The sequence below is a fragment of the Sorex araneus genome, chromosome 3, assembly GCF_027595985.1.
Source record: "Sorex araneus isolate mSorAra2 chromosome 3, mSorAra2.pri, whole genome shotgun sequence".
NCBI classification, from domain to species: Eukaryota; Metazoa; Chordata; class Mammalia; order Eulipotyphla; family Soricidae; genus Sorex; species Sorex araneus.
The window spans coordinates 87,839,950-87,867,183 of NC_073304.1; the positions used below are offsets into that span (position 1 = coordinate 87,839,950).

The window sequence follows — 27,234 nt, forward strand, 5'->3', positions numbered from 1 at the left end:
GACCCAAAAACCAAAAAAAAAAAAAAAAAAAAAAGTGTTCTAACTTTTTAAAAATCACTCTCAGTTTCATTATCTATAAAATGGAAACTGTAACAGTGCTCATTTTGTGAATTCTTGGTAAGTTTAAATGATACATAAAAAAATCAATTCCTAGTACCCCATAATAAGTGAAAGTGATTATGATAAATACAAAGTTGCAAAGATGGTAACTCCTAATTCCTTCCTTTCTACAGTAGCTCCTAATTCCTTTCTAATTGTTCCTTTTATTCCTTCAGGCCCTAAAGTTAAAAAAAATTAAAAAATGAATATAATAGAATTCAGCAGAGTCATAGCCTGCTCCAGCATGAGAAATGAGAATGAAATGGTCTTGGACCATGTAATTCAACAGGCTGGAGCATGCACATGGCCCAGGTTCCATCCCTTGTACCATAAGGACTTCCCAGCGCTGTGGGGAGCTTAAACACAGAAACAGAACCCCCCCCACACCCAAAAACAAAATGGAAAAGAAACAAAAAATTCAACCCAGTAACTTTTCTACAGACCAAGTGTAATTTTTTTTTTACTTTTTGGATCATACCCGGCATTGCACAGAGGTTACTCTTGGCTCATATACACAGGAATAACTCCTGGTGGTGCTTGGGGGACCATATGGGATGCTGGGAATCGAACCCAGGTTGGCCACGTGCAAAGCAAATGCCCTGCTTACTGTGCTATCACTCCAGCCCCGCCCCCCAAGTGTAATTTTAACAGTTTCTAGTAAGCCCTGAAAATCACTAGATGTGGCCCAAATACCAAAAATAAATACATTTGGGGGAGCTGTTTTTTGGCCAGATCCAGTGTTGCTCAGGGGTTACTCTAAGCTCTGTGCTCAATATTGCTCCTGGTGGTGCTCAGGGACTATGGTGCACATCTTTAAAGTTTTGGGATCTCTTTTTAAAAATAAATTTTTAAAGTCCAATTATGAATAATTTTGTAAATCATGCTGCTCTAAACAAAAATTCTTTGGGGTCAAAGAGATGGTACAGAGATTAAGCTGTGTCTTGCATCCTGCTGACTTACAGTACCACATTTGGTCCCCTGAGCACTACCAGGTGTAGCCCCAACCCCCCTATATAAATATATATACACACATATATGCTTCTTAGTTTTATGTGTATATATATAATACATGCATAACATACATATATGTTAATTTTGGTACGAAATAGACAATACAGCAGAAGCTGGACTTCTGAACAGATTTTATAAATTTGACTTTTTTTTTAACTCTTGGGAAGTAGGGTAGGGAATGTTTTGGGGATCAGACTCGGGGTTTTGCAAAATGCTAGGCAGTTCTGTTTTGACCCTAAATTTGACTTTGTAACTATGTAAATCTATAACTGTAAAATGAAATTAAAATAGAGAATCCCTAAAACTGAAACAAAACAATTACATGTGAAGGTGGTGATAATGAAGTTTTTTCTTCTTCTTCTTTTTTTTTTTTTTTTGCTTTTTGGGTCACACCCGGCAATGCACAGAGGTTACTCCTGGCTCTGCACTCAGGAATCACCCCTGGCGGTGCTCAGGGGAACATATGGGATGCTGGGAATCAAACCCAGGTTGGTTGTGTGCAAGGCAAATGCCCTACCCGCTATGCTATTGCTCCAGCCCCCTAATCAAGTTTTTTCAAGTGATGAAAACATCAGTAAATTTGGTAGAATATCTCCAGTGTATATTTGCTAAAAACATAAACAACTCAAACACATAACACAGTTTTTCTTTTTTTAGTTTTTTTTTTTTTGGCTTTTTGGGTCATATCTGGTGATGCACAGGGGTTACTCCTGGCTCTGTACTCAGGAATTACTCCTGTCAGTACTCAGGGGACCATATGGGATGCTGGGAATCGAACCCTGGTGAGCCGAGTGCAAGGCAAATGTCCTACCTGCTGTGCCATTGCTCCAGCACTCTTTTCTCAGTTTTTTTAGGTTATAACCAGCGATGCTCAGGGATTACCCCTGGCTCTGCACTCAGGAATGACTCCTGTCGGTGCTCGGGGGACCAGATGGGATCCTGGAGATTGAACCCAGGTTGGCTGCGTGCAAAGCAAGCACCCTATTCCTATAATACCACTCTGGCCTCAACACATTTTGTTTGTTTTGTTTTGTTTTTTGCTTTTTGGGTCACACTTGGTGATGCACAGGGGTTACTCCTGGCTCTGCACTAAGGAATTACCCCTGATGGTGCTCAGGGGACCATATGGGATTCTGGGAATCGAACCCTGGTTGGCCGTGTACAAGGCAAACACCCTACCCGCTGTGCTATTGCTCCAGCCCCCCAACATATTTTTTTCACTACACTTACTATTAGAATCAGTATTCATATTGCAAGTAAATGTGGACTAGAAACTCCATCTTGTTCTCCACAGAATTTTATTTAAAACTTTTTTTTGATTGAGATTCTGTGATTTAGAGTACTGTTAGTGAATCCCAGGCAAATTATTCCAGCATCAACCCACCTCTAGTTTTTGCACCTCCATCTGTCAAGGACTCCACAGAATTGATAATATTTCATCATTTGCTTCTGATTTTTCACATATAATAAGTTTCTATACACTTTTTATAATGTTATTTGGTTTGCTGGTCATGCTGGGCAGTGCTCAGGTGCTGTTCCTGGTGCATTGTTTAAGGGTCATTATGACGGTGCTCAGGGGCCATGGTGGGGCAGGGATGGAACCTATGCACTTATGCCTTCTGCATGCAGCATTCCAGTTTTCTGATCAGCCTCCCTATCCGTATTTAAGTGAGAGGCATTAAAAAGAATGTTGACAGGGGGCTGGAGTGATAGCACAGCGGGTAGGGCGTTTGCCTTGCACGCGGCCGACCCGGGTTCGATTCCCAGCATCCCATATGGTCCCCTGAGCACCGCCAGGGGTAATTCCTGAGTGCAGAGCCAGGAGTGACCCTTGTGCATCGCCAGGTGTGACCCAAAAAGCAAAAAAAAAAAAGAATGTTGACAAAACCTACAAACTGAGAATCACCGTCACGTCACTGTGTGCCCTGTGAGACTGTGGCCTGGCCGCAGCTATTCCATCCTCCTCCTCATGTCTTCAAGCTTGTCAAAGACTTTGAAGGCAGAACCTCCAGGCCAGGTCTAAGTGACTATGCGGGTATAAGTGGACACCTGAACTGTCTAGAAAACCAGCCAAACCAGCCTAGAGGGGCTGGAAAGGTGGGTCAGGCATTGAGCACATTCTCTGCATGCAGGAGGCCCGGGTTTGTGCCTCAGCAAAGTGTGACCCCTGAGCACTGCTAGAAATAACCCTTGAGCAGACTCAGGAGTAGACCCTGAATACTTCTGAATGTCACCCAAATACACATCCACACCTGCAGAGGGAAATTACAAATCTTGCTTCTCTTTATCTCAGACACCTGCAGCCCCTTGGGAGACCTGAGTTCCTGATACCTTACTCTGCTCTTTGCTGCCTTGCGTTCTTCCTTGTGTTTGCACGAGATCTCCAAACATCTCTATAGGTATAGGAGTCGCAGTAAAGAGAGCAACAAACATTGCAATAAGCTGGGTAAATATCCTTGAATTATAGCCTGCTGTTTGTGTTTATATGCCTCTCATATAAGGTCCGCTGAGTTAGCCAAGTGAAGACAACAACTCAAGTTACACAATATTCAACACAAGATATTAAACTGAGCTAACAAATATGCCATAAATAATGAGGAAAACATGGAAAATTTTAAATGCCATGAAACAAATAGCCTGCCTGAAGAGCTTAAAACAACAGTTATAACGATGTTAAATGTAATCAGAAAAAAAAGGGGCCAGGAGAAGATGGCTCAAAGGGCTAGAGTGAATATGTTGCAAGTTAGAGCCCTGGGCTCTACCCCTTGCCCACTGCATGCTCCCCCAAGCACCACTAGGGGTGCCCCCAAACACCAAACAACAATGTGAAATCTATAAAAATTACTAAAAAACTCAAACTAAAAATGGACTTAATAAAATGACAGCTAAAGATTATAATAAAGCTTAAAACTAAACAGGAGGGGGTTATGGTGCCTCCAGAAGGTCAATCTGTACCTGAGGGGCGAGTGCATCAGCAACCTGATGGTGTCTTCAGGCTTCCTGATACCCCAAAATTGCCGCTGTGCCTTTGGCTGGAGCCTGACAACTTGGGGTCAAGTTTACCAAGAAATTAAACGGCCAAAAGTTAGGTATGTGGGAGCTACACCCACAAACCCCCTCCAGCTCAGCTACACAAGCTCATTTATTGGCCTTATTTCAGAGACCCGTGCAGAGAGTCTCTTGCCTGCGTGCCTGGCTGTCTTTCCCAGGACCCCTTGGAGGGGGTGGGCTCCAGCTTCCCTCCTCACCCAGAACAGCACTCCCGTGGCTGAAGACCTCCATAGCCTAGCCACAGCCATGCTCAAGGCCCCTCTCCACACATTCGGACGAGCCTCATGCATGAAGGTACAGGCAGAGGAACCCAGGTGTGTGGGACCGGGGCCTGAGACCTCCAAGCCTGCTCGGATTGGGACTAGGCGTCTTCCGCCCAGTTTTCCCATTTTCCAGTAGCTAGGCAGTCACACCCAGGGACTGCTCCAGTGCCGTGTAATCCCACCAATGGCTCACACCCAGAGACTTAAAACCAAGCTCCCAGAAGCTCGAAGCTGCTTTGTGACTGCATGACATCTTATAGCCCTGTTCTCCCATAGGCTAGCTACCGAGAGTTCCCTGCCCACATGGAAACTCCCCATGGTGTATTCATATGCCAAAACCAGTAACAATGCTGGGTCTCATTCCCCTGACCCTGAAAGACCCTCCAATGCAGCATCATTGAGAAGGACGAGTAAAGAGAGGCTTCTAAAATCTCAGGGCTAGGATGAATGGAGAAGTTACTGAGACTGCTCGAGAAATTCGATGATGATGATGATGATGATGATGATGATGATGATGATGATGATGATGATGATGATGATGATTTCAGAGACCTGTATATCTTGAAAGATAAAAAACTGCTGTTAGAGCCAGCGGTGCAGAGCACTGTGGGTGAGTGGGTGTGCCCCGCAGGGCTTATGCCAATAGTTTATTTCTCTGGAAAAAATGGAAACAAGAGTCATGATCCAGAGACACACAAAAGAAAATTCGAACTGAGCAGCTCGCTGCAGAGATGTCTCCGGACTTTAATCCAGACCTACTTCACCAGAGTGCCCCAGACAGGGGTGACCATTGTCCCTCCACCTGCCCCCTAAAAACTCCAGTGGCCGGGACTGGAGTGATAGCACAGCGGATAGGGCGTTTGCCTTGCACGCGGCTGACCCAGGTTCGATTCCCAGCATCCCATATGGTCCCCTGAGCACTGCCAGGAGTAATTCCTGAGTGCAGAGCCAGGAGTAGCCCCTGTGCATCGCCGGGTATGACCCAAAAAGCAAAACAAAAAACAAACAAAAAAAACTCCAGTGACCACCAACTCCCATAACCCAATGAGAAGTGCATGTACATGGGTTCAGTGACAGCAACTCTAGGCCTCAAGGGATAGGGGATGGGTCAGTCCCTCCCCTCCCCTTGTCCACCATGGGACCCTGGAGGTCTCGCCCACAAACTGCCTCCTGCTACTACATAAGCTCTTAATTGCCATGATCCAGAGACGCACTGAAGAATCTCCAAACCAAGTATCTCACTGCAGAGATTTCCCCAGCCCTAATTATCTGGAGCCCTAATTTTGGATTAGGTTTAATTAGATTAGATTAATTTGGTCATGCCCAATTCAATCAGCTTAATCGATGGCTGAATAATTTTGGAGTTCCAGGAACATAAGGCTGCTGTGACAGCCACGCGACATCTTATGCTCTCATAACAAGCAATACAAAAGAGAGTATGGGGGAGGTTGTCTGCCATAGAGGCAGGGGGAAGGGTGAGATGGGGGAAATACTGGGTAGGATTGGGGGAAATACTGGGGTTGTTGGTGGTGGAAGATGTGCACTGGTGGAGGGTTGGGTGATCAATCATTGTACAACTGAAACTCAAATAGGAAAGCTTTGTAACTGTATCTCATGGTTATTAAAATAATAATGATTTTTACATAATAAAATTTCTTGTTTTTTTTTCTCCATCCTATACTCTGGGACGGAGTGATAGTATAGCAGGTAGGGCGTTTGCCTTGCACACGGCTGACCCCGGTTTGATTCCTCCGTCCCTTGGAGAGCCTGCACAACAAAGCCTGGCAAGCTACTCATGGCGTGTTCGATATGCCAAAAATAGTAACAAGTCTCACAATGGAGACATTACTGGTGCCCGCTTGAGCAAATCGATGAGCAACGGGATGACAGTGATGGTGACAGAAAATAAAATTAACATTCTGAATAAAAAATAATGTGGAGGTCATGCCCAATTCAATCAGCTTAATCGATGGCTGAATAAATAGCAGTACTCTTACATTAAAAAAAATACCAACTAAACAGGAAGAGGCCAAAGAAAGTACAGGCATTAAGGTGCATATTTTGCATACAGCTGACCCCATTTTGATACATGGCATAGAATATGGGCCTACAAGCACTGCCAGGTGTGGCCCAAACAACATCAACCCTGAGTAGAGGGCTGTGGGTGACTCCCAAGGTAGAATGTGCGCCTGCCTCACTTTGGCAAGGTTGTTTTTTATTTGGTTTGGGGACCACACCTGTTGGTGTTCAGGGTTTACTCCTGGCTCTGTACGTAGGGTTACTAGTAGCAGTGCTCAGGGGGATCATATGTCATGCCAGGAATGGAACTCAGTCTGCCAGTTGCAAAGCAAGTGCTTTGACCCCATACTCTCTTCAGCTTCGTCTAGTTTTTATAGACCTTTCCACAAAGTGCTTGGGGGCTATGAAGCAAATAAGAGTCATTGCTAGAGTTGCTGGAGAGTTGTCAAGAGAAAAGTTCTGGACTTTTGTGATCTACCTTCAGTTCTTATCAGGGTCTTTGTTTCTGCTCTCCAGAGGGGCTCGGCTTTGTGTTTGGACTGGTTCATTCTGAGTCTTAGGAGGCTTTAGGGGGTCCAGTCTGGTGCAGCCTTCTTTTTCATGGACTGGCAGAAGTGCTGGCAACAAGGTAACTCAGTTATATAGCATATCTTGGTTTTTATTACAACCCCAAACTCATTGCCAAGTGGGATTCACCTCCCTACACAACTTCAGTAAGTGCTCAAAAGTTATTTATTGGATTAGTTAATGATCCAATTCTGGCCGATAGCACTCCAGCCTCAACCATAAACTTCGTGGTGCCATGAAGTTCCAGCACAAAGCAGCTCACAGGGGACCACTCTAAACTCCATATTCCAAGTGATGAGAGACAACCTCCTTCGCTTAGGAACTGCAAAACCATAAGCTCCGATGTAAGATGTTAAGTGACTTAGGTTCAAAGAGTTTATTAGCAAGGAGTGTAGGACTAATCCAAGTCAAATGTCCTCATTTAGTCTGTATTTTCCTTTTAACTCTCTTTTCTATATGCCCTGTTTTATTTCTAAGTAGGAATACCTACTATGTAGACGTTTTAAAACCTTAAAACTATTTTTTTGTGTGTGTGGGGGTACACTCGGAGATACTCAGGGCTAAGTCCTGGCACTGCACTCAGGAATTATTCCTGGCGGAGTTTGGGGGATTATATGGGATGCCAACGATCGAACGCGGGTCGACTGAATGGAAGGCAAACGCCTTACCTGCTGTAACATCTCTCCAGTCCCTTTTTAAAAATAAATGTGTCGGGCTGCTTTTTAAAAAAAACAAACAACATAAACACAGGCCAGTGAAACGAGTAAAAATATCTTTCATATCACTTTTAAACTCTGTAACCAAGATGTAACGGATTTACTTACACTGTTTAGGAGTCAGCCTGAAAACAAAAGCCAGCTTCCTAGTGGGAGAGCCTGGCCAATCGGCTCCACCTAGGCCGCCTAGCGCGCCGGCCTACCGAGCTCGGGATTGGCGGAGGCTCTGGAGGTGCCGCCCCTATCTGGCGCCGGCGCGTGCAGGGGCGGGGTCGTTCTCGGAGTCTAGTGGGCGGAGTGGGGCGGAGCATCCTCGGCCTTCCTGGCTCAGGATTGGTCTTGGCCTCAGCAGGCACCGCCCCGGGCCGGCCTCCCTGGTGAGCGCAGTCCCCAGGCGCGTGGGGCGGGCGGGGCCGGGCTGGGGCTGGGGCTGGGGCTGGGGCTGGGGTTCTGGCTCGGTGACTCTACAAACTGGGGATGCTGTGGCTGTGTCGAGCTGCCGGGTTTGGGCCGAGATCGGGGTATGGCAAACGTGCGGGTGGCCCTGAGAGTCCGGCCCCTCAGCAAGAGGTGAGTCTGGGCGGGAGGGGGCGCTTGAAGCGTCAGATAAGCTGAGAGCAGGGTGAGATCCCTCGCCTTCGCCTCTGAAGTGATTCTGGAGTGGAAAAATCGGAAACAAAGTGACCCTGGAGTCCGAGTCCCGGTCTGGCTCCGAAGTCCCACCCGGAAGCTGGACGAGGCGTTTGGTGCTGTGTTGGCGTCGACTCCCAGCGGGGAGAGTAGCCCCTGGACGGCCCCGGGAGTCCTGCTCTCGGGATCTTAAGGATCGCGATTCACGTCTACTTGCACGGGGTGGGCCTTTTTATTTGGGGAAGTGAATTCAAGTGCAGGGAAAGTCGCTTTCAGCCAGGAGAGGGTGACAGTCTCTTTGGTGGCGCAGGAGAGAGTTTGTAAGGACCGAGGCACAGGACTGTGTGTGCGCGTCGGAGTTTCTCCGTGGCAATGTGGAGAAAGGCAGATTGCAAGGGAAACTGAGGCGCAGAGGGTGACGGTAGCATCCTCGGCTCAACAGCACGTGTGTAAAGCCAGGGGAGTTAATCCCCAGGGTGCCAGGACGAGGAGATCCCGCATCTTTCTGCGCTGGGGGCATCCAGGACGCAAACCCCGTCTTTTCCGCCTTTGTTCTTTCTAGTTCCCTGCCTTGGTTTGGCCAGGAAGGAAAGGGAAACTTGGCAGGTGATTTTATTTTCCGGGTTTTTGTTTTTATTGTTGTTTGTTTGTTTGTTTTTTAAAGATCTTTTTGAATTTGAATTTGGTGGCCGGCGGGGAAGGTGTAAAACGCCCGCTACGTAGTAAGAACAACTGGAAAGCATGAGACCTGGATTGTTAGGAAACAGCAGTTTGGATTGTTTGGGGAGAGGATTACGTAGGGAAATGACTTATGGAAGGAAGTAAACCTGGTGGTGCATATCTAGGACCTGAAGGCATAGATTGAATTGGTGTGTGTATGAAGGCGGGGTGTGTGGGGGGAGCTTTTCAATTTTCTTGGATAAAAAACTGGCTTGAAAATTGGGCTACAGTGGGTAGGATGCTTGCCTTGCACACAGGCAATCTGGATTCTATCCCCAGCACCCCATATGCACTTCTAACCCTAGCTTTGGCAGGATTCCTCCCTGAGCACAGAGCCAGGAGTAAGCCTGTAGCACAAGTGTTTGTGGCTCAAAACCAAAGAAAAGGGGAATAAAGGGGGGCAGGACTGGTCTGATAATATAGTGGGTAGAGCATTCGCCTTGCATGCAGCCAACCCAGGTTCCAATTCCGGCATCCCATATACTCCCCTTAGCACTTCTGAGTACAGATCCAGGTCTAGCCCCTGAGCATCAGAACATCATCTATGTGACAAAGAAAGAAAGAAAGAAAGAAAGAAAGAAAGAAAGAAAGAAAGAAAGAAAGAAAGAAAGAAAGAAAGAAAGAAAGAAAGAAAGAAAGAAAGAAAGAAAGAAAGAAAGAAAGAAAGAAAGAAAGAAAGAAAGAAAGGAAGGAAGGAAGGAAGGAATAAGGAAAGAAAAAAGAAAGGAAGGAAGAAAGAAAAAATTGGGCAGACAGAAGGTGTGGCTTGGATGTTGCTTGATGGTAGAGTGCATGCCCTCCTTGCCCCTTCTTTTAAAAATAGAAAGAAAGGCATAGTTCCACCATGATAAAATTTGATACTAGCAGGGATTATGTCTTGATATGGAGGCTTTGAAAAGATAAGCACTTGACAGAATGAGGAGAACATTTAGATGGAAAGGGAAAAAAGAAAAACAGGAAAGTAGAGAAGCAAAAGAGGTACAGGAAAGGGGCAGAGCGATAGCCCAGCAGGTTAAGTGCTTGCCTTGCATGCCACTGACCTAGGATCAATCCCTGGAGCCCTGTATTTTCCCTTGAACACCACCAGGAATGATCCCTGAAAGCAGAGCCAGGAGTTAGCCCTGGGTACCGCTGTGTGCCCCTTCTCTCTCCCCCCCAAAAAAAGGTAGAGTGAAGAAAGGAGGAAGTAGCAGAAACCTGAACATCTGTCTCTGTATATGACTTATACTGGTAAAAGTCTTGTTTATTACTTGCGCCCTCTTTCATAGCTGGATATAGTGGCTCAAGGGTTGGAGGTATCATGGTCCAACTGCTATCTTATTGAGGTAACCTTTAGGAGAATTTATTTTGGCAAAAATATATATTTTTTCATTTAAAAAATTTATTTTTATTTTTTAATTAGTGAGTCACCATGAGGGTACAGTAAAAGACTTACACATTTTCATACTCGTGTTTCCCTCATACAATGTTCGAGCACCCCTCCCTCTACCAGTGTCCATTCTCCACCACCAGTGAACCCAGTATCCCTCCCACCTCCCAATCCCATCCCCCCTCACCCTGAGGGGGCCCCCCTCCCCGCCTCTGTGGCAGGGCATTCCCTTTTGTTCTCTCTCACTCCTTTTGAGTGTTGTGGTCTGTAATAGGGGTATTGAGTGGCCATCGTGTTCAGTCTCTAGTCTACTTTCAGCACGCATCTCCCCTCCCGAGCGGGTCCTCCAACCAGAGCTTACTTGATGTTCCCTTCTCTATCTGAACTGCCTTTTCCCCCAGCATGTGAGGCCAGCTTCCAAGCCATGGAGCCAACCTCCTGGTACTTATTTCTACTATTCTTAGGTGTTAGACTCCTACTCTGTTATTTTAGATTCCACAGATGAGCACAATCTTTCTATGTCTGTCTCTCTCTTTCAAAAATATGGAATGCTTCACAAATTTGCGTGTCATTCTTGCGCAGGGGCCATGCTAATCTTCTCTGTATCGTTCCAATTTTAGTATATGTGCTGCCGAAGTGAGCATGGCAAAAATATTCTTATTTGTGTGTTTGGGGGGGGGCGTTACTTCCTATGGTCCTCAAGAGTTACTTTTGGCTCTGGAATGAGCAGGGGAGAACCACATACAGTACTAGATATTGACCTAGGGCCATCTGCATGCAAGATGAGCTCCTTAGTAATTAGCCTGACCTCATAAGAACTACCCTTGAGAGTGCCCAGGATAACAAAATTGATTACTGACAGTAATATTTCAATTCTATCATTTATAATTATATAGATTAAAATAAGGGGAATGCTGTTGAAATAAGTCTTAACTATTACTGTAGCTCAGCTACAGTACAGAATGACACTTCATAAGACAAAAGTGATGAGAAAAGAACATAAAACTTACCTTTAGCTGAAGTTAACTTCCTGAGCAGCAAGTGATAGAATGTCAAGCCTCAGATGTCCAGGTGTGAATAGACTATAGCAGGCTGAAAATTCAGCACATACATTTGGAAGATATGGATAATGGAAAAAATCAGAATGAGCTCAGCAGAGAGATCAATATAAATTCTGTCCTGTTACTGAATCCTGCATATTCCTTCATCTCTAAATTTTCACTGTCTTCCCTGAGGCTCATCTAGAACTAGGGATTCTGCAGATTTTGTGGTTCATTCCAAGGTTCAATAAGTCATTGGCACAAACTCAGTTAACGAAGTCACTGGATCTGTTGTTGTACTTGGGAAGAACTCTTTGAGATCATCTGGTCTAAGCTTCCTCTTTTTTTGCTGTTGTTTTTCCAGACAATAAAATGGACTTAAAGGTTTAAAAGTTAAGTCAAAATTTGATTTACCAGCCCAAGCTGCTCCCTAGCAGGATGAGAACTGAGCTTCAGTAAAATGTTAATATAGGAAATGCTTTTGATGCTCTCTTGTCTGCTTCACAGTTTTCTTTTTTGTTTGTTTTGGGGCCACACCCAGCACTGTTCAGGGATTACTTCTGGCTCAGCACTCAGGAATTACTCCAGGAAAGCTCAGGGGACCATTTGGGATGCCTGGGATAGGACCTGGTTGACTATGTGTAATACAAATGCCCTACTTACTGTACTATTGCTCTGGCCCTGAGCAATTTGCTTTTTCTATAATCAGAAAGTTTTTAATCTCATAAGATGCTCCTTGACTATCCAGACTTATTGATTGAGAGAACATGTTCTGTCCTGCCAGTACTATAGGTTCTGGAAAACTCTTTATTGTCAGAATATACTTTATATACACTATATATGTTTTGTTTTGGGGCCACATCTCTCTGTGCTCAGGGCTACTCCTGACTCTGCTCTGAGGGATCACTTCTGGTGGGCTCAGAGAGTGCTCGTATGGAGTGCCAGAAATTAGACCCAAGTTAGCCATAAGCAAGACAAACCTTGCTTGCTAATATTCTCTGCCCCCTACACTACATATATTTTTACCTTAAAAATAAATCTGTAAAACAAAAAAGAGAAACTGCTTCAATAGTTTTTTATGAAGATTAAAAACTGAAGTAATAGGTTTTTAGAACACTTCCAAAACTATGCTATCTTAAGTTTAAAATTTAAAAAATATTTTACTGGGACCAGAGTGATAGTACAGAAGGTCTGGTGTCTGCTTTGTATGTGGCTGACCTGGGTTTGATCCCCAGCATCCCATATCATCCTCTGAGCACTGCAAGGAGTTATTCCTGAGTGCAGAGCCAGGAGTAACCCCTGGGCATTGTGGGGTGTGATTCAAAAACTCCAAAGCCAAAAAATTTATTGAGTCACTCTGAATTACAAAGTTATTCATGACTGCATTTCAGATATACAGTGTTCTGGCACCAGTTCCTTCACCAGTGTCCACTTCCTTCCACCTGTGTCCCCAGTTTCCTTCCCTTTCCCACTTCCTGCCTCTGTGGCTGGTACTGTGGCGTGTTCTAAAAAAAAACTACTCAGAACATGGAGAGAAAGTACAGGGATAAAAGCACTTATTTTGTACATGACTGTCCCAGGTTCAGTCCCTGACACTATGCATGGTCTTCAGAACATTGCCAGGAGTGGCCTCTGAACAGTTTCAAGTATAGACAAAACAACAACAGCAAAACTATCCCCTTAGGATAGTGGTTCTCAGATTATAGTATACATTCTATTTGGGAGCTTGTTACACTGGAAATTATTACTAGGTATTCAAGTGGACAACCCTGGTGATCTTCAGTCACCATGCCAGCAGTATAGAAAGATTGGAAACCGCTGCTCTTCCATCTTGGGTATAATTGCCCGTCCAGTATGCAGAACAGGTGTCAGTTCACAGGTATGAAAAGGTTGAAGAACTCTGGACTGGATCCTGTAATTCTGATGCAGGCAGACTCAAACCCCTTTGAGAAGTATATCAACACTTGCAAAACACTATTTTGGTTATCTAAGCACCACTGGAGTGATCCCTGAGCACTGTGACAGGAGTAGCATCTAAGCACAGCCAAGTATGGTCTCCCACCAAAATAAAAGGGAAGCAGTTACCTGGTCAGATTCCCTCTTCACCACCACTTCCAGTTGCAACCAACAGAGGTTTTGATATTATGAGGGGGAAACTTGTTATTCTTGTTTGGGGGTCACATATAGTGGTGTTGGGGGCTCAGTCTCAGCTCTTTGTCCAAGCTTCACTCCTGCCCTTCTTGTTGATGTGAAAAACATGTGTTCAGCCTGTTCATACAAACAATCTTTAACCTAAGTCATGAATACGTGTTGATAGAGCTCAGGACCCAGAGATTAGAGGTAACTGAGATGTTCTGTCCTGTGTCACACTCCATAGTGGACTGACCTGAGCTTCATGAGGCTCTAGTTGCAGTTTCTTTAACTGTGCCTTGTGACCCCTACAAGGGTTGTGGAACTGTGAGGGTCATATGAAATATTTGAAATTTGTTTTAAAATAAATTAATTTTTTTATTTATGATCAGTAAATGTTTCATTTATATACTATGCATATCCATCTTCCCCAGGGTTGTGTAAAAATTTCTGAGGTCAAAGAGATCCCAAATGAAAAAGAAGCCCTGTTCTAGTCGAGGATGGACCCTCTCTTTCTGTTCAACTTTGATTCAGCCGTATTTTGGCAGCCTTATATTGTCCTAGAGTATTTTGGAAGTGCTGGATTCCCAGAGCAGTGGCCCAGGCAGGGTCAAGAAACTCCTCACCCCCTACAATGTCAGCTTTCTGCCAAGAGGTCACATTCAGGACACTCTGCTTCACTTCAGAGAATCCCCTCAGAAACCACACAAAAGGACACATCTTGTTTGGTTTGGGGGCCACAGCCAGCAGTGCTCAGGGCTTACTCCTGGCGCTGCTATCAGGGATCAGCTCGACGGGTCTCTTGGAATCATATGTGTGTGTGTGTGTATGTTTGTGTCTGGGAGAAGGTTGGAGGTGGTAGAACTTTGGTTGGCCATGTGCAAGGCAGGGCAAGCACGTGCTGTACTCTCTCTCTCTGCCCCCTGCATATAACTTTTATAGTAGGTGTGGGGGTAATAAAATAAATTTTATTTTAACTCTTTTTGCTTTGGGAGTCACACTTGGCTGTGCTCAGGGCTCACTCCTGTGCACATTGTATACAGGGATCAACTTGGGTCCCTAAAACTAGCCTTAAAATGCAGAAAGAAAAAAATAATTTTCAATTTAAGAGATTTATATTTTAGGCACTGTGATTTACATTAGTGTTAATGATAGGGTTTTGTGCATGCAGTGTATACACCATAACCTTTGCTAGATTATCCCTCCCTCCCAAAGGAATAAAACTTACCTGGTTAAAAAATGTTAACATCAAAAATGGAAGATTTTTCATTTTAAATTGGGGTAACATTGTTTTCATAGCTGTGTGTTTCAGGAGTACACTTTTACGAGTCTTCAACGTCTGCATTACCACACTGGCCACTACCCCACTGAGCACCACCCGAGTGGCAGTATCCCTCTGCCACAACCCACCAGGCCCTCTGTGCCATTTGCTCTCCCCTCCCTCCTCAGCTTGTTAAACCCTGCTCAGTGACCTGAGTTTGTAGATTGTTTCCCTAGGTTTTACTTATTTTATTTTATTTTTGCTTTTTGGGTCACACCCAGAGGTTACTCCTGACTCTGCACTCAGGAATTACTCCTGGCAGTGCCTGGGGGGCCATATAGAGTGGCAGGGGTCAAACCCGGGTCAACCGCATGCAAGGCAAAAACCCTACACACCACACACCAAAAAACGGCTGTGCTATTGCTCCGGCCCCACTAGGTTTTGCTTATTTAGTCTTGTTTTGGGCATACCTGGTGATCCTCAGGGCTTACTCCTGGCTCTGTATTCAGGGATCACTCTTGGTGGTGCTTGGGCGACCATATGGGATGCTGGGGATTGAACCTGGGTTGGCTACATGCAAGGCAAATGCCCTACCCGCTATACTATCTCTCCAGTTTCAGTTTCCATGTGTTTTATCTGTTCTCATGGGTGAGATATTTGATATTCATCTGTCTTCTTCATCTTCTTCTGACTTATTTCACTGAGCATGCCCCCTTAAGTTATATCCATGTTGCTTCAAATGGCAAAACTTCATCTTACAGTAGAATAAGAGTAAGGGTGGAAAATTATCTTCAGAAAAACCAAGGGCTGGGACAGAAAGTTTTATGATCCTGGTGTACTAAGAATATGTTTCATCTAGTATAATGTGCAAGGAAGAACACCAGAGCCTTAAGCCAATTTAACAAAAATATTATCTGAAAGACGGGCATTTTATCCCCATTTTTTTGGCCACACCCTGCAGTGCTCAGGAGTTACTCCTGGCACTGCACTCAGGAATTACTCCTGGCAGTGCTTGGAGGACCATATGGGATGCTGGGAATCGAACTCAGGTTGTCTGCATGCAAGGCAAGCACCCTGACTGCTGTACTATCACTCCAGCGAAGGGACATTTTAAAAACATTCAAGACTTTATCCCACTCACTGACAGGATTAAGAAAATATGAGCTCTGGGGTCAAAGGATAGCTCAGTGGACTAATGTGCATGTTTTTGCATGCTGGAGGACTGTATTTACTCCCTGACCCCATATTTCACATAACACTGCCAGGAGAGACCTAACTCTAGCATCTCTGGGTGTGACTCCAAAATTAAAAACAAGTGAATAAAAAGATTCTGGACCAAGAATTTTACTTAGCAGTAGAGAATTTCCTTCTCATCTGTGAGGTTCTGTTTGATCCCTGGCACCACACACCAAAAAATTAACTCTGAAGATCATATCTTACTGTGTACACGCCCCCTTTTCTCCTAGACACCCCCTACAATTCTCAAGGTTACCTCCTAGGAACTCTGAGGAAGGATTAAAAAAAATGAGACTGGGTTTTCTCAATTTTCTGATCCTAGGCTGGCAATAATTGATAACTTTATCATAATTAGGAAGAAGTGCTAATAAATGTAAGGTACAGGCTGAAGCAATAGCACAACCGTAGGGTGTTCGCCTTTCACACGACCGATCTGTGTTCGATTTCTCCACCCCTCTCGGAGAGCCGGGCAAGTTACTGAGAGTATCTAGCCCGCAGGGCAGAGCCTGGCAAGCTACCCGTGGCATATTGGATATGCCAAAAACAGTAACAAATAAGTCTCACAATGAGAGACGTTACTGGTGCCTGCTCAAACAAATCGATGAGCAACGGGATGACAGTGACAGAACCTATAGAATTACCATCGAATTGCAGGCGTTTTTTATTTTTATTTATTTATTGCTTTTTTTTGGGTCACGCCCAGCGATACTCAGGGGTTACTCCTGGCTTTGCAGTCAGGAATTACTCCTGGTGTGCTTGGGGGACCATATGGGATGCCGGGGATTGAACCCGGGTCAGTCGTGTGCAAAGCAAACACCCTACCCGCTGTGCTATCGCTCCGGCCCCGCAGGCGTTTTTTCATTACTCTCTATGCTTAAGATCCCAGCGGAAATGAGAAGTGATGTAGGACTATGTGCTGAAAGGCAACAGTATACTCCAGTGTTCCTGAGGCTGATTTCTAAAATGGAATTAACAGCCTGGGCTTTGTGATCCTACAAATCTGGGTTTAAACCCCAGCTCTGCCATTGCTGGTTCTGTGACCTTAGACAAGGTGCATCATTTACTCAGTTTAGTCTATCTGTAAAAATAAAGACACAGTAGGAAGCTAGGAGGTTGTATCAGGATTATATCAAGTGAAGCATAATACTATACCTGACCCAGCAGTATGCACATGGAGGCTGCTGACAACCAGCCATTTCAGAGCTCAATCTAACCACCTAGAGAAGCTTGACAGCTAGGAGACTTTTTGATGTGATACCTACAGACATGAAGACAGACATCCCAGTTACGGAGACAGCAGTATGGAAACACTTCATCACAATCATGATGGTTTTAGTTTATCTCATTTAAAAAATTTGTTTATAGGGGCTGGAGCGATAGCACAGCGGGTAGGGCGTTTGCCTTGCACGCGGCCAACCCGGGTTCGAATCCCAGCATCCCATATGGTCCCCTGAGCACCGCCAGGGGTAATTCCTGAGTGAAGAGCCAGGAGTAACCCCTGTGCATCGCCAGGTGTGACCCAAAAACCAAAAAAAAAAAAAAATAAATTTGTTTATAGGAGTCACACCCAGGTGCTTGGGAAACCATGCAGGGTAGGGGGTGAAACCCAGACCTTTGCTCATGCAAGGCATGTGCTCCACCACATCCTGGCTCCAGCCTCTCTCTCTCTCTCTCTCTCTTTCTTTTGCTTTTCAGGTCACACCCGGGTGCACAGGGGTTACTCCTGGCTCTGCATTCAGGAATTACTCCTGGCGATGCTGGGGGACCATGTGGGATGCTGGGAATCGAACCCAGGTTGGCCACGTGCAAGGCAAACGCCCTACTCTCTGTTCTATCACTCCAGCCCCTTCTATCTCTCTTTTTGGTTAAAAAAAAAAACAATACATTCATTATTCTCATATTGGTCTGGGTCTTGTTTCTAGGGAAACCAAAGAAGGAGGAAAAATTATTGTGGAAGTTGATGGCAAAATGGCTAAAATCAGGAACTTGAAGGTAACATTTTTTCCTTCTTTCTATTGGAGAGATTATAATTATTGTTTGGTTTGTGTATATAGGCAATGTATACACATACAAAAATATTACGTGATCTTCTGGGATGAAAGCTTGTATGTAAATGTGTTTAAAATAAGAGAACGGGGAGAAAAAGGCATATTATGGGGATTGTGGGAAAAGTTTTTTGTTTGGGGTGGGGAGACACATCTGGTGATGTTCAGGAGCTACTTCCTAGTCTGTGCTCAGGGCTTGTTCCTGGCATTGTTTGGGAGACCATGCCTTGCCGGGGCTCACACCCTGGCTTCCTGCATACAGAGCATACACTGCAGCCTATTGAACAATCTCTGACATTGGAAGAACTTTGACTAGCTACAGGAGTTATGAAATAGGAGCCAGAGCAATAGTACAGTGGGCAGGGCAAGTGACCCACCCAACTCCCACCCCTGGCATCCCATATGGTTCCTCGAGCACCACCAGGACTGATTCCTGAGTCGTGGAGCCAGGAGTAAGCCCTGAACATCACCGGGTGTGGTCCAAAAACAAAGAAATGAAAAAGAGTTATGGACTTAAGCAGGAAAGAATTTGAGGGGCGGGACGAGGGACTAAAGATGTGGCTCAGTGATAAGGGTGCATGTCTTGATACCTGGCACCACACACATATACAAAATAGTGTTTGGGGGATGTGGCTGCTGCAGCTCACATGTTACTAAACAACTGTTTTTGGTAACTGGTCAATATTTGCTTTAAAAATAAACACAAGGAAATGTTGGGGGCATAGTGAGTTTCAGTGATACTGGTTACAATTCATGTACCCAGTAGAGTCTAATAGACCATAACTGCCAGCTAGACATTTATTTGACATTAATTCATGTAGAACAGAAGTTCCCAAACTTTATTTGGCCTACTAATATTTGCCTCAGAAAAAAAATCACTAGTGCCCCCCTAAAAGTCTACCTTATTTTCATGAAGAAAGGGAAAGTGTCACCCACTTGTACTCAAGGCTACTACTGCAGGGTTTCATCTCGCGAAGAGGGGGAGGTGGTATAGCCACATTGGAAAATGCTGATCTAGAAGTATCATTAGAAATTTTACCATTAACAGTGGTAAGCATGTGCTAATGCAAAATTCATTTTGTCTGTAGTGATAACCAAGAGAGAGACTTTAGGTCTCAGGAAGGAGTTTGGTCACTAGCCCATCTTGCTACAAATCATCTTTACAGATCAGACTGAACTTTGCGTTACAGTTAGATAAATAGGGAAGTTCCTTCCTCCCCCCACCCTTGCCCCTTCCTAGGGCTAATTTCTTTTATTTCATTTTCCCATTTACCGAGCCAACAGAAATGGAAGGGAGTCTTCCTTTCTGGATTTTGGGGAGTGGATTATTGGTTGTAGGGAGGCTGTGTAGCTCCTGCTGTAGTAACCCTGAAGTCAGTAATCCACATTCCTGAGAGCCTGAGGAAGCTGCGTCAGGGTGACGTGGAGCCCAGTCTCCCAGTCATGCCTGCCCCTGTGCTACTTCTGCGATATGATCTGTTTCCTTTTGTCATTAGCTCTCTGCCTACATGGGGCTGCCAAACATTCTGCAGGAACTCCCTGGAGACAAAAGACCTATTCTCTATCGTCTCTTAATCATGGCAGTTGCTCATGTTTTTGGTGTTTAAGATTCATTGCCAGCCAAGATCAAACTCTTATCTGCCCCCTGCATCTGTCCCGGACTGCTTATTTCCCTGGGGTCAGTTATCCACTGAGAATCTCCTTGTCATTCTGATAGTCTCAATCCAATTTGGTATATGATTGCTAGTGCAAGGCTTTTTCTCTCCCTATCTAGTCTAAATTATAAATTATAAGACAGAGGTCGGTGGTTTTGGGGATTATTTTCTTTTTCTTTGTTATGGGGCCACTTCCCAGTGGTATTCAGGGATCACTCCTGGCAGACCCAGGAGACATATGGGGTACTGGGGACTGAACCAGGTTGACTGCATGAAGGCAAGTACCCTATCAGTTGTAGTAACACTCCAGTCCCAAAGTATTTCTATGAATAATATTCTTCCTAGTACTTGGATGTCAGAGAAATTTTAAATTTTGGTTCTACCCTCATACCTTGAGTAGTTGCATTGATCCCAATTCTTCCATCTGATGGGCTTTCTAATTCACAAAGTGTCCCTCTCTGTGAAAATCCTGGGTTAATAGTGTCTGTGAGGCCAAGGATCCAAACTACTGATACAGTCCTATATAGAACAGGACCACTTAAATGACAGTGGTAAGAAATTGCCCAGAGAGGAGCAGGTTTCTTTCTCAGGCTTACTATGGTTGATTCATATGCAACCAGATATAACTTAATAGGTAAAGCTGTCTGGTGCTATATTTATATATGATGAGACGAGGGCAAACCTTTTTTTTCTTTTTCCTTTTCAAGTATATATATTCTCATAATGGCCAGAGAGATGGCTCAATGGGAAGAGTGCATGCTGGATGCCTGTATTTGATCCTTGGCACCTCATAGTCCCTGAACACATCTGAGCACAAAACCAGAAGTAGCCCAGGAGCACTGCCAGATATAGCCCCCAAACCAAAATCAAGCAAACAAAACCACCAAAAAACACAGCCCCCCCCAAAAAAAAAAATATCTCATAATCTGTCCAGGTTTCTCTAGCTGATGCAGAGAGGATAAAGTGCTAGGTTAGATATTTTATTTTCTATTGTTGTTTTTTTCTGGGTGGGGGAGATATTGCAAATGAGAAGCTACCAGAACTCATATTTAATTTTAGGTGGACCATCGACCAGATAGCTTTGGTGACTCCCGAGAGAAGATTGTGGCATTCGGCTTTGATTACTGCTACTGGTCCGTCAACCCAGAGGACCCTCACTATGCATCTCAGGATGTGGTAAAGTCATGTTTCTTCCTTTCTCCTCACTTTTCCATAAGTGAGTAATTACTGAGAAATTCACATGTAATTTGGGCCTTGACTGTTTCTTACTTAGGATGACTTGATCAGGAATTGATGATGTTTTGAGCTGAGAAGTGTTGGTAGGAGAGGCATCTGTCATAGAAAGGACAAAGGAAAGGGGTTAAGAGTGCTTTCTCAGGCCGTGGCAACTAGCTTGTGTTCATTTAAACTTGATCCAGGTGGGTGTGAATTAGTTCCACTCCTAGGGTAAGTGAGAGACTTACCTCAAAATTGGTCTGATGGTTGGTGCAGCAGGGCTGAGGAATTTCTTTGAGTTTCAGGCTTGTGCTCTTGGTTCTCTGCTTAACTACAGGTCTGGAAGAGCTAATTCCATTGTCCTGAAGATTAAGAGAATCAACCAAGACAGCTGAGACCGCTGGCCACCCTTCTCTCTGTGTAGTTCTCTCACAGGCTTCTGAGGCAGCAGGTTTGTCCAGATTACAGCATTGTCCAGGAGTGAGCACTCTGGAAGGTTAAACTTATAGTCCTCAAAATGGCCAGCCAGCCTTGCAGCACTCAGCTTCTCAGTGTGTGAACTGACAGTAACGCTCACCCCTGCTGCGACCAGGGAATACTTTCTGAAAGTCCCATCCTACCGGGTTTAAGTGGCTTTAAAGCCAAGCTTCTTAGACTGTAAAAGATTTTGTTTTGTGGGGCTAGAGAGGTAGTAGAGAGGTTAATGTACCTGCTATGTGGTGTTATTTTGTGCCTATACCGGTTGTTCTCAGAGCTTATTCTTGGCTCTGGGCTCAGGGATCACTCCTCACATCGTTTGGGGGACCAGTTGTAGTGCTGGGGATCAAACCTAGATTTGCTGGTGTGGAAGGCGAGAACCTTACCCACTGTACTATTGCTCTGGTCCCTTTTTAGTATTTTGTTTGTTTTGGGCCATGCCCGGCTGTGCTCAGAGATTACTTCTGACTCTGTGCTCAGAAGTCACTCTTTGCAGGGCTTGGAGAACTATATTGGGTGCCAGGAATTAACCCTAGTTTGACCATGTGCTAGGCAAAAGCCCTGTCCACTGTACTGTCTTTCCACAATCACTCCAATCCTGAAGTCCTTGAGCACTGCCCAGTGGGGCCCAAAACATCCCACAACTCCAAATTTATTTTAAAATAATTTTCCTTATGATTTATTGTCATAAATATTTAATTCATACACACATATATATATATGTGTGTGTGTGTATATATATATATATATATATATATATATATATATATATATATATATTCTTTTTAGGTCACACCCAGCGATGCACAGAGGTTACTCCTGGCTCATGCACTCAGGAATTACTCCTGGCAGTGCTCAGGGGACCATATGGGAAGCTGGGAATTGAACCCGGGTTGGCCACGTGCAAGGCAAATGCCCTAGCCGCTGTGCAATCGCTCCAGCCCCCGTACACATATGTTATAGACAAAGAGTCACATAAAAATTTCTCTGGTGAAGGGGTCAAATTTTTTTTTTTTAAAATCCAAGACTGGAGAGAGAGTATAGAAAGTAGGGCACTTGGCTTGCACACAGCCAACCTGGGTTCAATCCCCAGCACCACAGATAACACACTGAGCCCATTAGGAGTGATCCCAGGGTGCTGAGCCAGGAGAAAGCCTTGGGCACAGCCAGGTATGGCTCAGAAAATAATAACAAAACTTTTTTTTAAAATTAGGCCTGGCATGGATGACAGAACTGATTTTCTGCATGCTGATACAGACTTCTGATGATTGGATAGTTATAAATCACTTAAGTGTAATTCCCTCAATATTTTCTTCTTTTTTTTTTTTTTTTTGCTTTTTGGGTCACACCTGGCAATGCACAGTGGTCACTCCTGGCTCTGCACTCAGGAATTACCCCTGGCGGTGCTCAGTGGACCATATGGGATGCTGGGAATTGAAGCTGGGTCGGCCGCGTGCAAGGCAAACGCCCTACCCGCTGTGCTACCACTCCAGCTCCTCTCATTATTTTCTTCTGATGGAACATGTGGAAACAAGATCCTATATCAGAAGGACCTTGTCTCTGGGGGACCCTCCTGTTTTGATATGACTGTCTGACCTTTATAGTCACACACAGCAGTTCTTGTAAATCCTCAACAGAAAAGGACAGTAGGGGCATATCTGGCCCTTACAAAAGGTACCTGAGTGTATTTTCTCTGTACTTTGCCATATGAAAGCACTCACTGGTCCAGGCTTGTCTTGTAGCCCTGGATTTTTATCTTAGCACTCAAACATGTGTGAGGTTTCTGTATTTGTAATGGTCTCACTGAGATCCACCAAAAAGGGCTTCAGAGATGAACTCGCTCTCAATAACAGGATGGGACTCCTAGAGCTGTTCACAGTTTGTTTTGTTTTGAGTCCACACCCAGTGGTGCTCAAGAACTACTACAGGCTACATGCTTGGGGTCACTCCTAAGGTGTTGTTGAACTATTTGTGGTGCCAGGGATTTGAACCAGGATGGGTGGGATGCCAAGCAAGTCCCCTAGCTCCTCAACTCTCTGTCTTGCACCAGCAGCTTCCACTTGTGGTTGTATTTATGGCATAAGACAGTAGTCTTGCTCTGAGCAGAAAGAGTGAGTTTTCCGGCAGCTGTTTTAGTTCTTCTTGATTATAGGGTTTTTTTTTTTTTTAACATAAGGAATAGTAGTCTTTTGGGGCTGGAGTGATAGCACAGCGGGTAGGGCATTTGCTTTGCACATGGCCGACCAGAGTTCGATTCCCAGCGTCCCATATGGTCCCCTGAGCACCGCCAGGGGTAATTCCTGCGTGCAGAGCCAGGAGTAACCCATGAGCATCACCAGGTGTGACCCAAAAAGCAACAAATAAATAAATAAAGATATCCCAGGAGACATCTTAAAAAAAAAGAATAGTAATCTGTTGGGTCATATCAATAATACAGTGGGTAAGGCACTGGCCTTGCATGCAGGCTTCATACCAGCACCGCATATGGATCCCCAAGCACCACTAGGAGTTACCTTTGAGTGCAGAGCCAGGAATAAGTCCTGAGTACCACTGAGTACCCCATGTATATTTTTTTAAATTTAAGAAGCAGTAACTATTTTGTCTAACATTTGACAGATCAGGGCCAGAGTAATATAGCAGGTGGGTGAGGCACTTAGTTTCATGTGGCTGACCTGGGTTTGATCGCCAGAACTGTATATGGTCCCCTGAGCACTGCTAAGAGTGACCTGACCCCTGGACACAAAGCCAGGAGCAAGCCCTGAGCACTGTCAGGAATGGTCCTCTACCTAAAAACAAAACAAAACTGATCAATGATCTGGTAGGTGTGTATGTATGAGAAAGTGAAAATAAAACTACATTTGTGTATCCACCAACATCTACAAGCTTGGAAATGAGTTTGGCATGAGACTCATGTTTCATGTTAAGTGTATATGAATAGTCTTGAGGAAGGCCAAAAGGCCATACATATACTGCTGCTTCTGTTGCCTTATTCAAAGTTTAAGGGATGGGATGTAGACAGGAAGCCTGTGCAGAGAGATAAAACCAGCATCTCCTCAGGTTAATTCTGACTTGTTTGTTAAATGTCTAGGCATGCACTGGTAAGTGGGGATCAGAATAGCAAAGAAGGAAAGGGGCATCTTTCAGAGGCTGGAGTAGGGCCAGAGAGTACAGAATGGTGATGGTAAGACTGTTCTCCATAATGAGTCAGTCAGACTCATCTCTTTAACACAGTAATTGAAGCCTAGACTTACCCTGATCTCTATGACTTAAGGAAGACCAAAAAAATAAAAGGAAGGTAGCAGTTTAGGCTGGGAGAGGTTACTTGATCTTACCAAAATCACACCATAAGAAATGGGTCTTACATGGCATCAGACCCCGCACTAGGCTGTTTCATTTGGGGCAACCTGGAGGGGGGAGAGGGAGGCCCCCTCCCCACCCCAACAGAGTCAGCCCTGGCAGCTAAAACCTCCAGAACTCAACTGCCTCCATGCTCATGCCTGCTGTCCACACTCACAGATGAGCTGCACCCATGAGTGAATTTATACTTGGACATCTCATACTTTATACCACTGATATGCCAAGAGCAGCACACCACATTTGATTGGGTTTAAAGTAGAAGGCAACCATTCTTAGGGGGAAATATATTTGCACAGATACATATATAAGCACACAAGGCTCAACCTTTAACAACATGTTAGTAATCTCTTATAGAAGGGCTTAATGACTCCTAGGTGAAATACAACAATCTTCACACGCTTTCCTCTAAGAAACCTTTTTTGGATCATTTTTAGCAGATTATTCATAGTAAGCAATACAAAATAAATTATTTCGGTTCTGTTTTGGTGGCAGGGTTTGGGGTTAGGGATGGAAATATGGGGGTGGGAAGGTGTAATGGTGGTGGGATTGGTGTTCGAATATTAAACGTAATCAAATATTGTGAACAGTTTTGTGAAAAATAAAATAAATTTAAAAGTTAGAAAAAATGGGTCTTAGATTTGAACACAGGGTCATTGGATGCAGATTTCATCTACTTCACTAATGTGTGGCTATAAAGGAAAGAAAGAGCAGTAGAGATGGGCCAGGATATAGCTCAAAGGGCTAGAGTGGGGGCCCAGCACATGTAGGATCCTGGGTTCATTCCCCAGCATCAAATATTCTCCAGGCACTGCTGGTGTAGCCCTAGCAATTCTCAGGAGTCTCCCCTAAAGAAAAGTGAGTGGTGTAGGAATAGCTGAGAAACTGGGGAAGAGGAGAGATGGAAAGAAAATGAGGGAGAAAGGGAGAAAGGGAAAAGATCCTTAGGTATTGGCCTAAGGATTGAAAGGGCATGACCTGTATTGTCCATTACCTCCATGGCCCTATCGTCACCAGTTTCCCCATTTTCTCTGTTTTCATTGATGCTGGAACCCACGTTTTATTTGTGTCAGGCACGCACTTTACTATGGTGTCACCTCCCTGTCCCTAGTCTCTTGTTCTTAAGGTTGATCATAACAGACTTAAATGGTGGTGTGTAGTCTTTGTTAATATTTAAATTGTAGCCAGGGCTTCCCTTCATGATTGGCCTATATTTTATCTCATTGAATCTGTATATTCAAGTTAATCTACTTCTCCTCTGATGTTAGATACAGATTCGAATTCAAGCATAGTCACTTACTAGCTGGCCTACTGTGAGCTGATTAGCTCACCTCACTATCCTAGTTTTGTTTTTGTGAGGAGGAGATGAAATAGTTCTCTAAAGTGGGTAGCCCAGTGCTTGGCAACGAAGAGTTGAGTGAATGAGAGCATGAATGTTGAGGCCGGGCTCCCTCCTGTCATTAGCACCATCACAACTTGAGAGAAGTGAGTTTCAAACATTTATTGGTTCATTTTGGGTTTGGGGGCCATACCCAGTGGAGCTCAGATCTTATTCCTGGCTCAGGGATCACTCCTGGCTGGGCTCAGGGGATTATATGGGGCGCAGGGACTCAAACCCAGGTTGGCTGTGTGCCTTGGCCATTGTACTGTTATTCTGGCCCCTGAGTTATATACGTCAAAGAGCTGAACTAAATTGGAAAATCTCTTCTTTGTCTTTTTGTTGTTGTTGTTGCAGCAGTGGTGGGGGAGGGAGGAACCTGTTCAGGAGGTCCATGGATTTTCCCTGCAATTCTGGCTTTACACTTGGGTGGGCAGAGTTGGGAATTACTCTGTAATCCTGGGGGTTCTAGGCCTCCAGGGTGACACCTAGTGGTACATGGGGCCTTCCAGGGCTCCTCTAGGTAATGGCTTGGGTGGTGTGTATGTGTGTGTGTGGGGGGGGTGGGGGTTTGAAAACGGTATGTGATGCTGTGAATCAAACCCAGGCACGCACCCTAACTGCTCTCCCATTGCTAGGCTCTGAAAATCTCTTCTTTGAAGATGATTATGATCTCTTATAGGATCAACATAGAAAACTAACTTCCCTCCCTTCCTCCTGTGAGGAACATCTGTTGGCGCGGGAGTCTCTGCTCCAGGGTATTTCTTGTTTGGGTGATTGTGTGTCCGTAAAACTTTCCATGAGGAGCGTTAGCCGGACTTAACCCACCAGGCACTGTAAGTGACTCACTCCAAACAAGTGCAGAGAGAGTCCACAAAAGCTTGTTCTGGGACACCAGACCTCAGTGAAAGCAATTGCTCCTATTCTCCTGGGAAATCTTCATTGCACAGCGGTCTATTGTTTGGGTAGAAAGCAGTACCAAAACATTGGTAGCTTTC

General features: G+C 44.7%; 1 protein-coding gene and 1 non-coding gene across 2 annotated transcripts in view; one reads left to right on the top strand and one right to left on the bottom strand.

Moving 5' to 3' along the window:
- The first annotated feature begins 8,188 nt into the window (after positions 1 to 8,188).
- The window catches only part of STARD9 (StAR related lipid transfer domain containing 9), a 99,244-nt gene continuing 80,198 nt past the window's right edge, over positions 8,189 to 27,234 (top strand). Inside the window, exons 1-3 of the mRNA XM_004609784.2 lie at positions 8,189 to 8,296; positions 18,035 to 18,104; positions 20,872 to 20,988. Coding sequence (XP_004609841.2) covers positions 8,250 to 8,296; positions 18,035 to 18,104; positions 20,872 to 20,988 — 234 coding nt within the window. The 5' untranslated portion in view covers positions 8,189 to 8,249. The remainder of the gene's footprint in view (positions 8,297 to 18,034; positions 18,105 to 20,871; positions 20,989 to 27,234) is intronic.
- Positions 10,983 to 11,089, bottom strand: LOC129403813 (U6 spliceosomal RNA). The gene has a single exon (XR_008629473.1). It is a non-coding gene; the product is annotated as a U6 spliceosomal RNA (small nuclear RNA).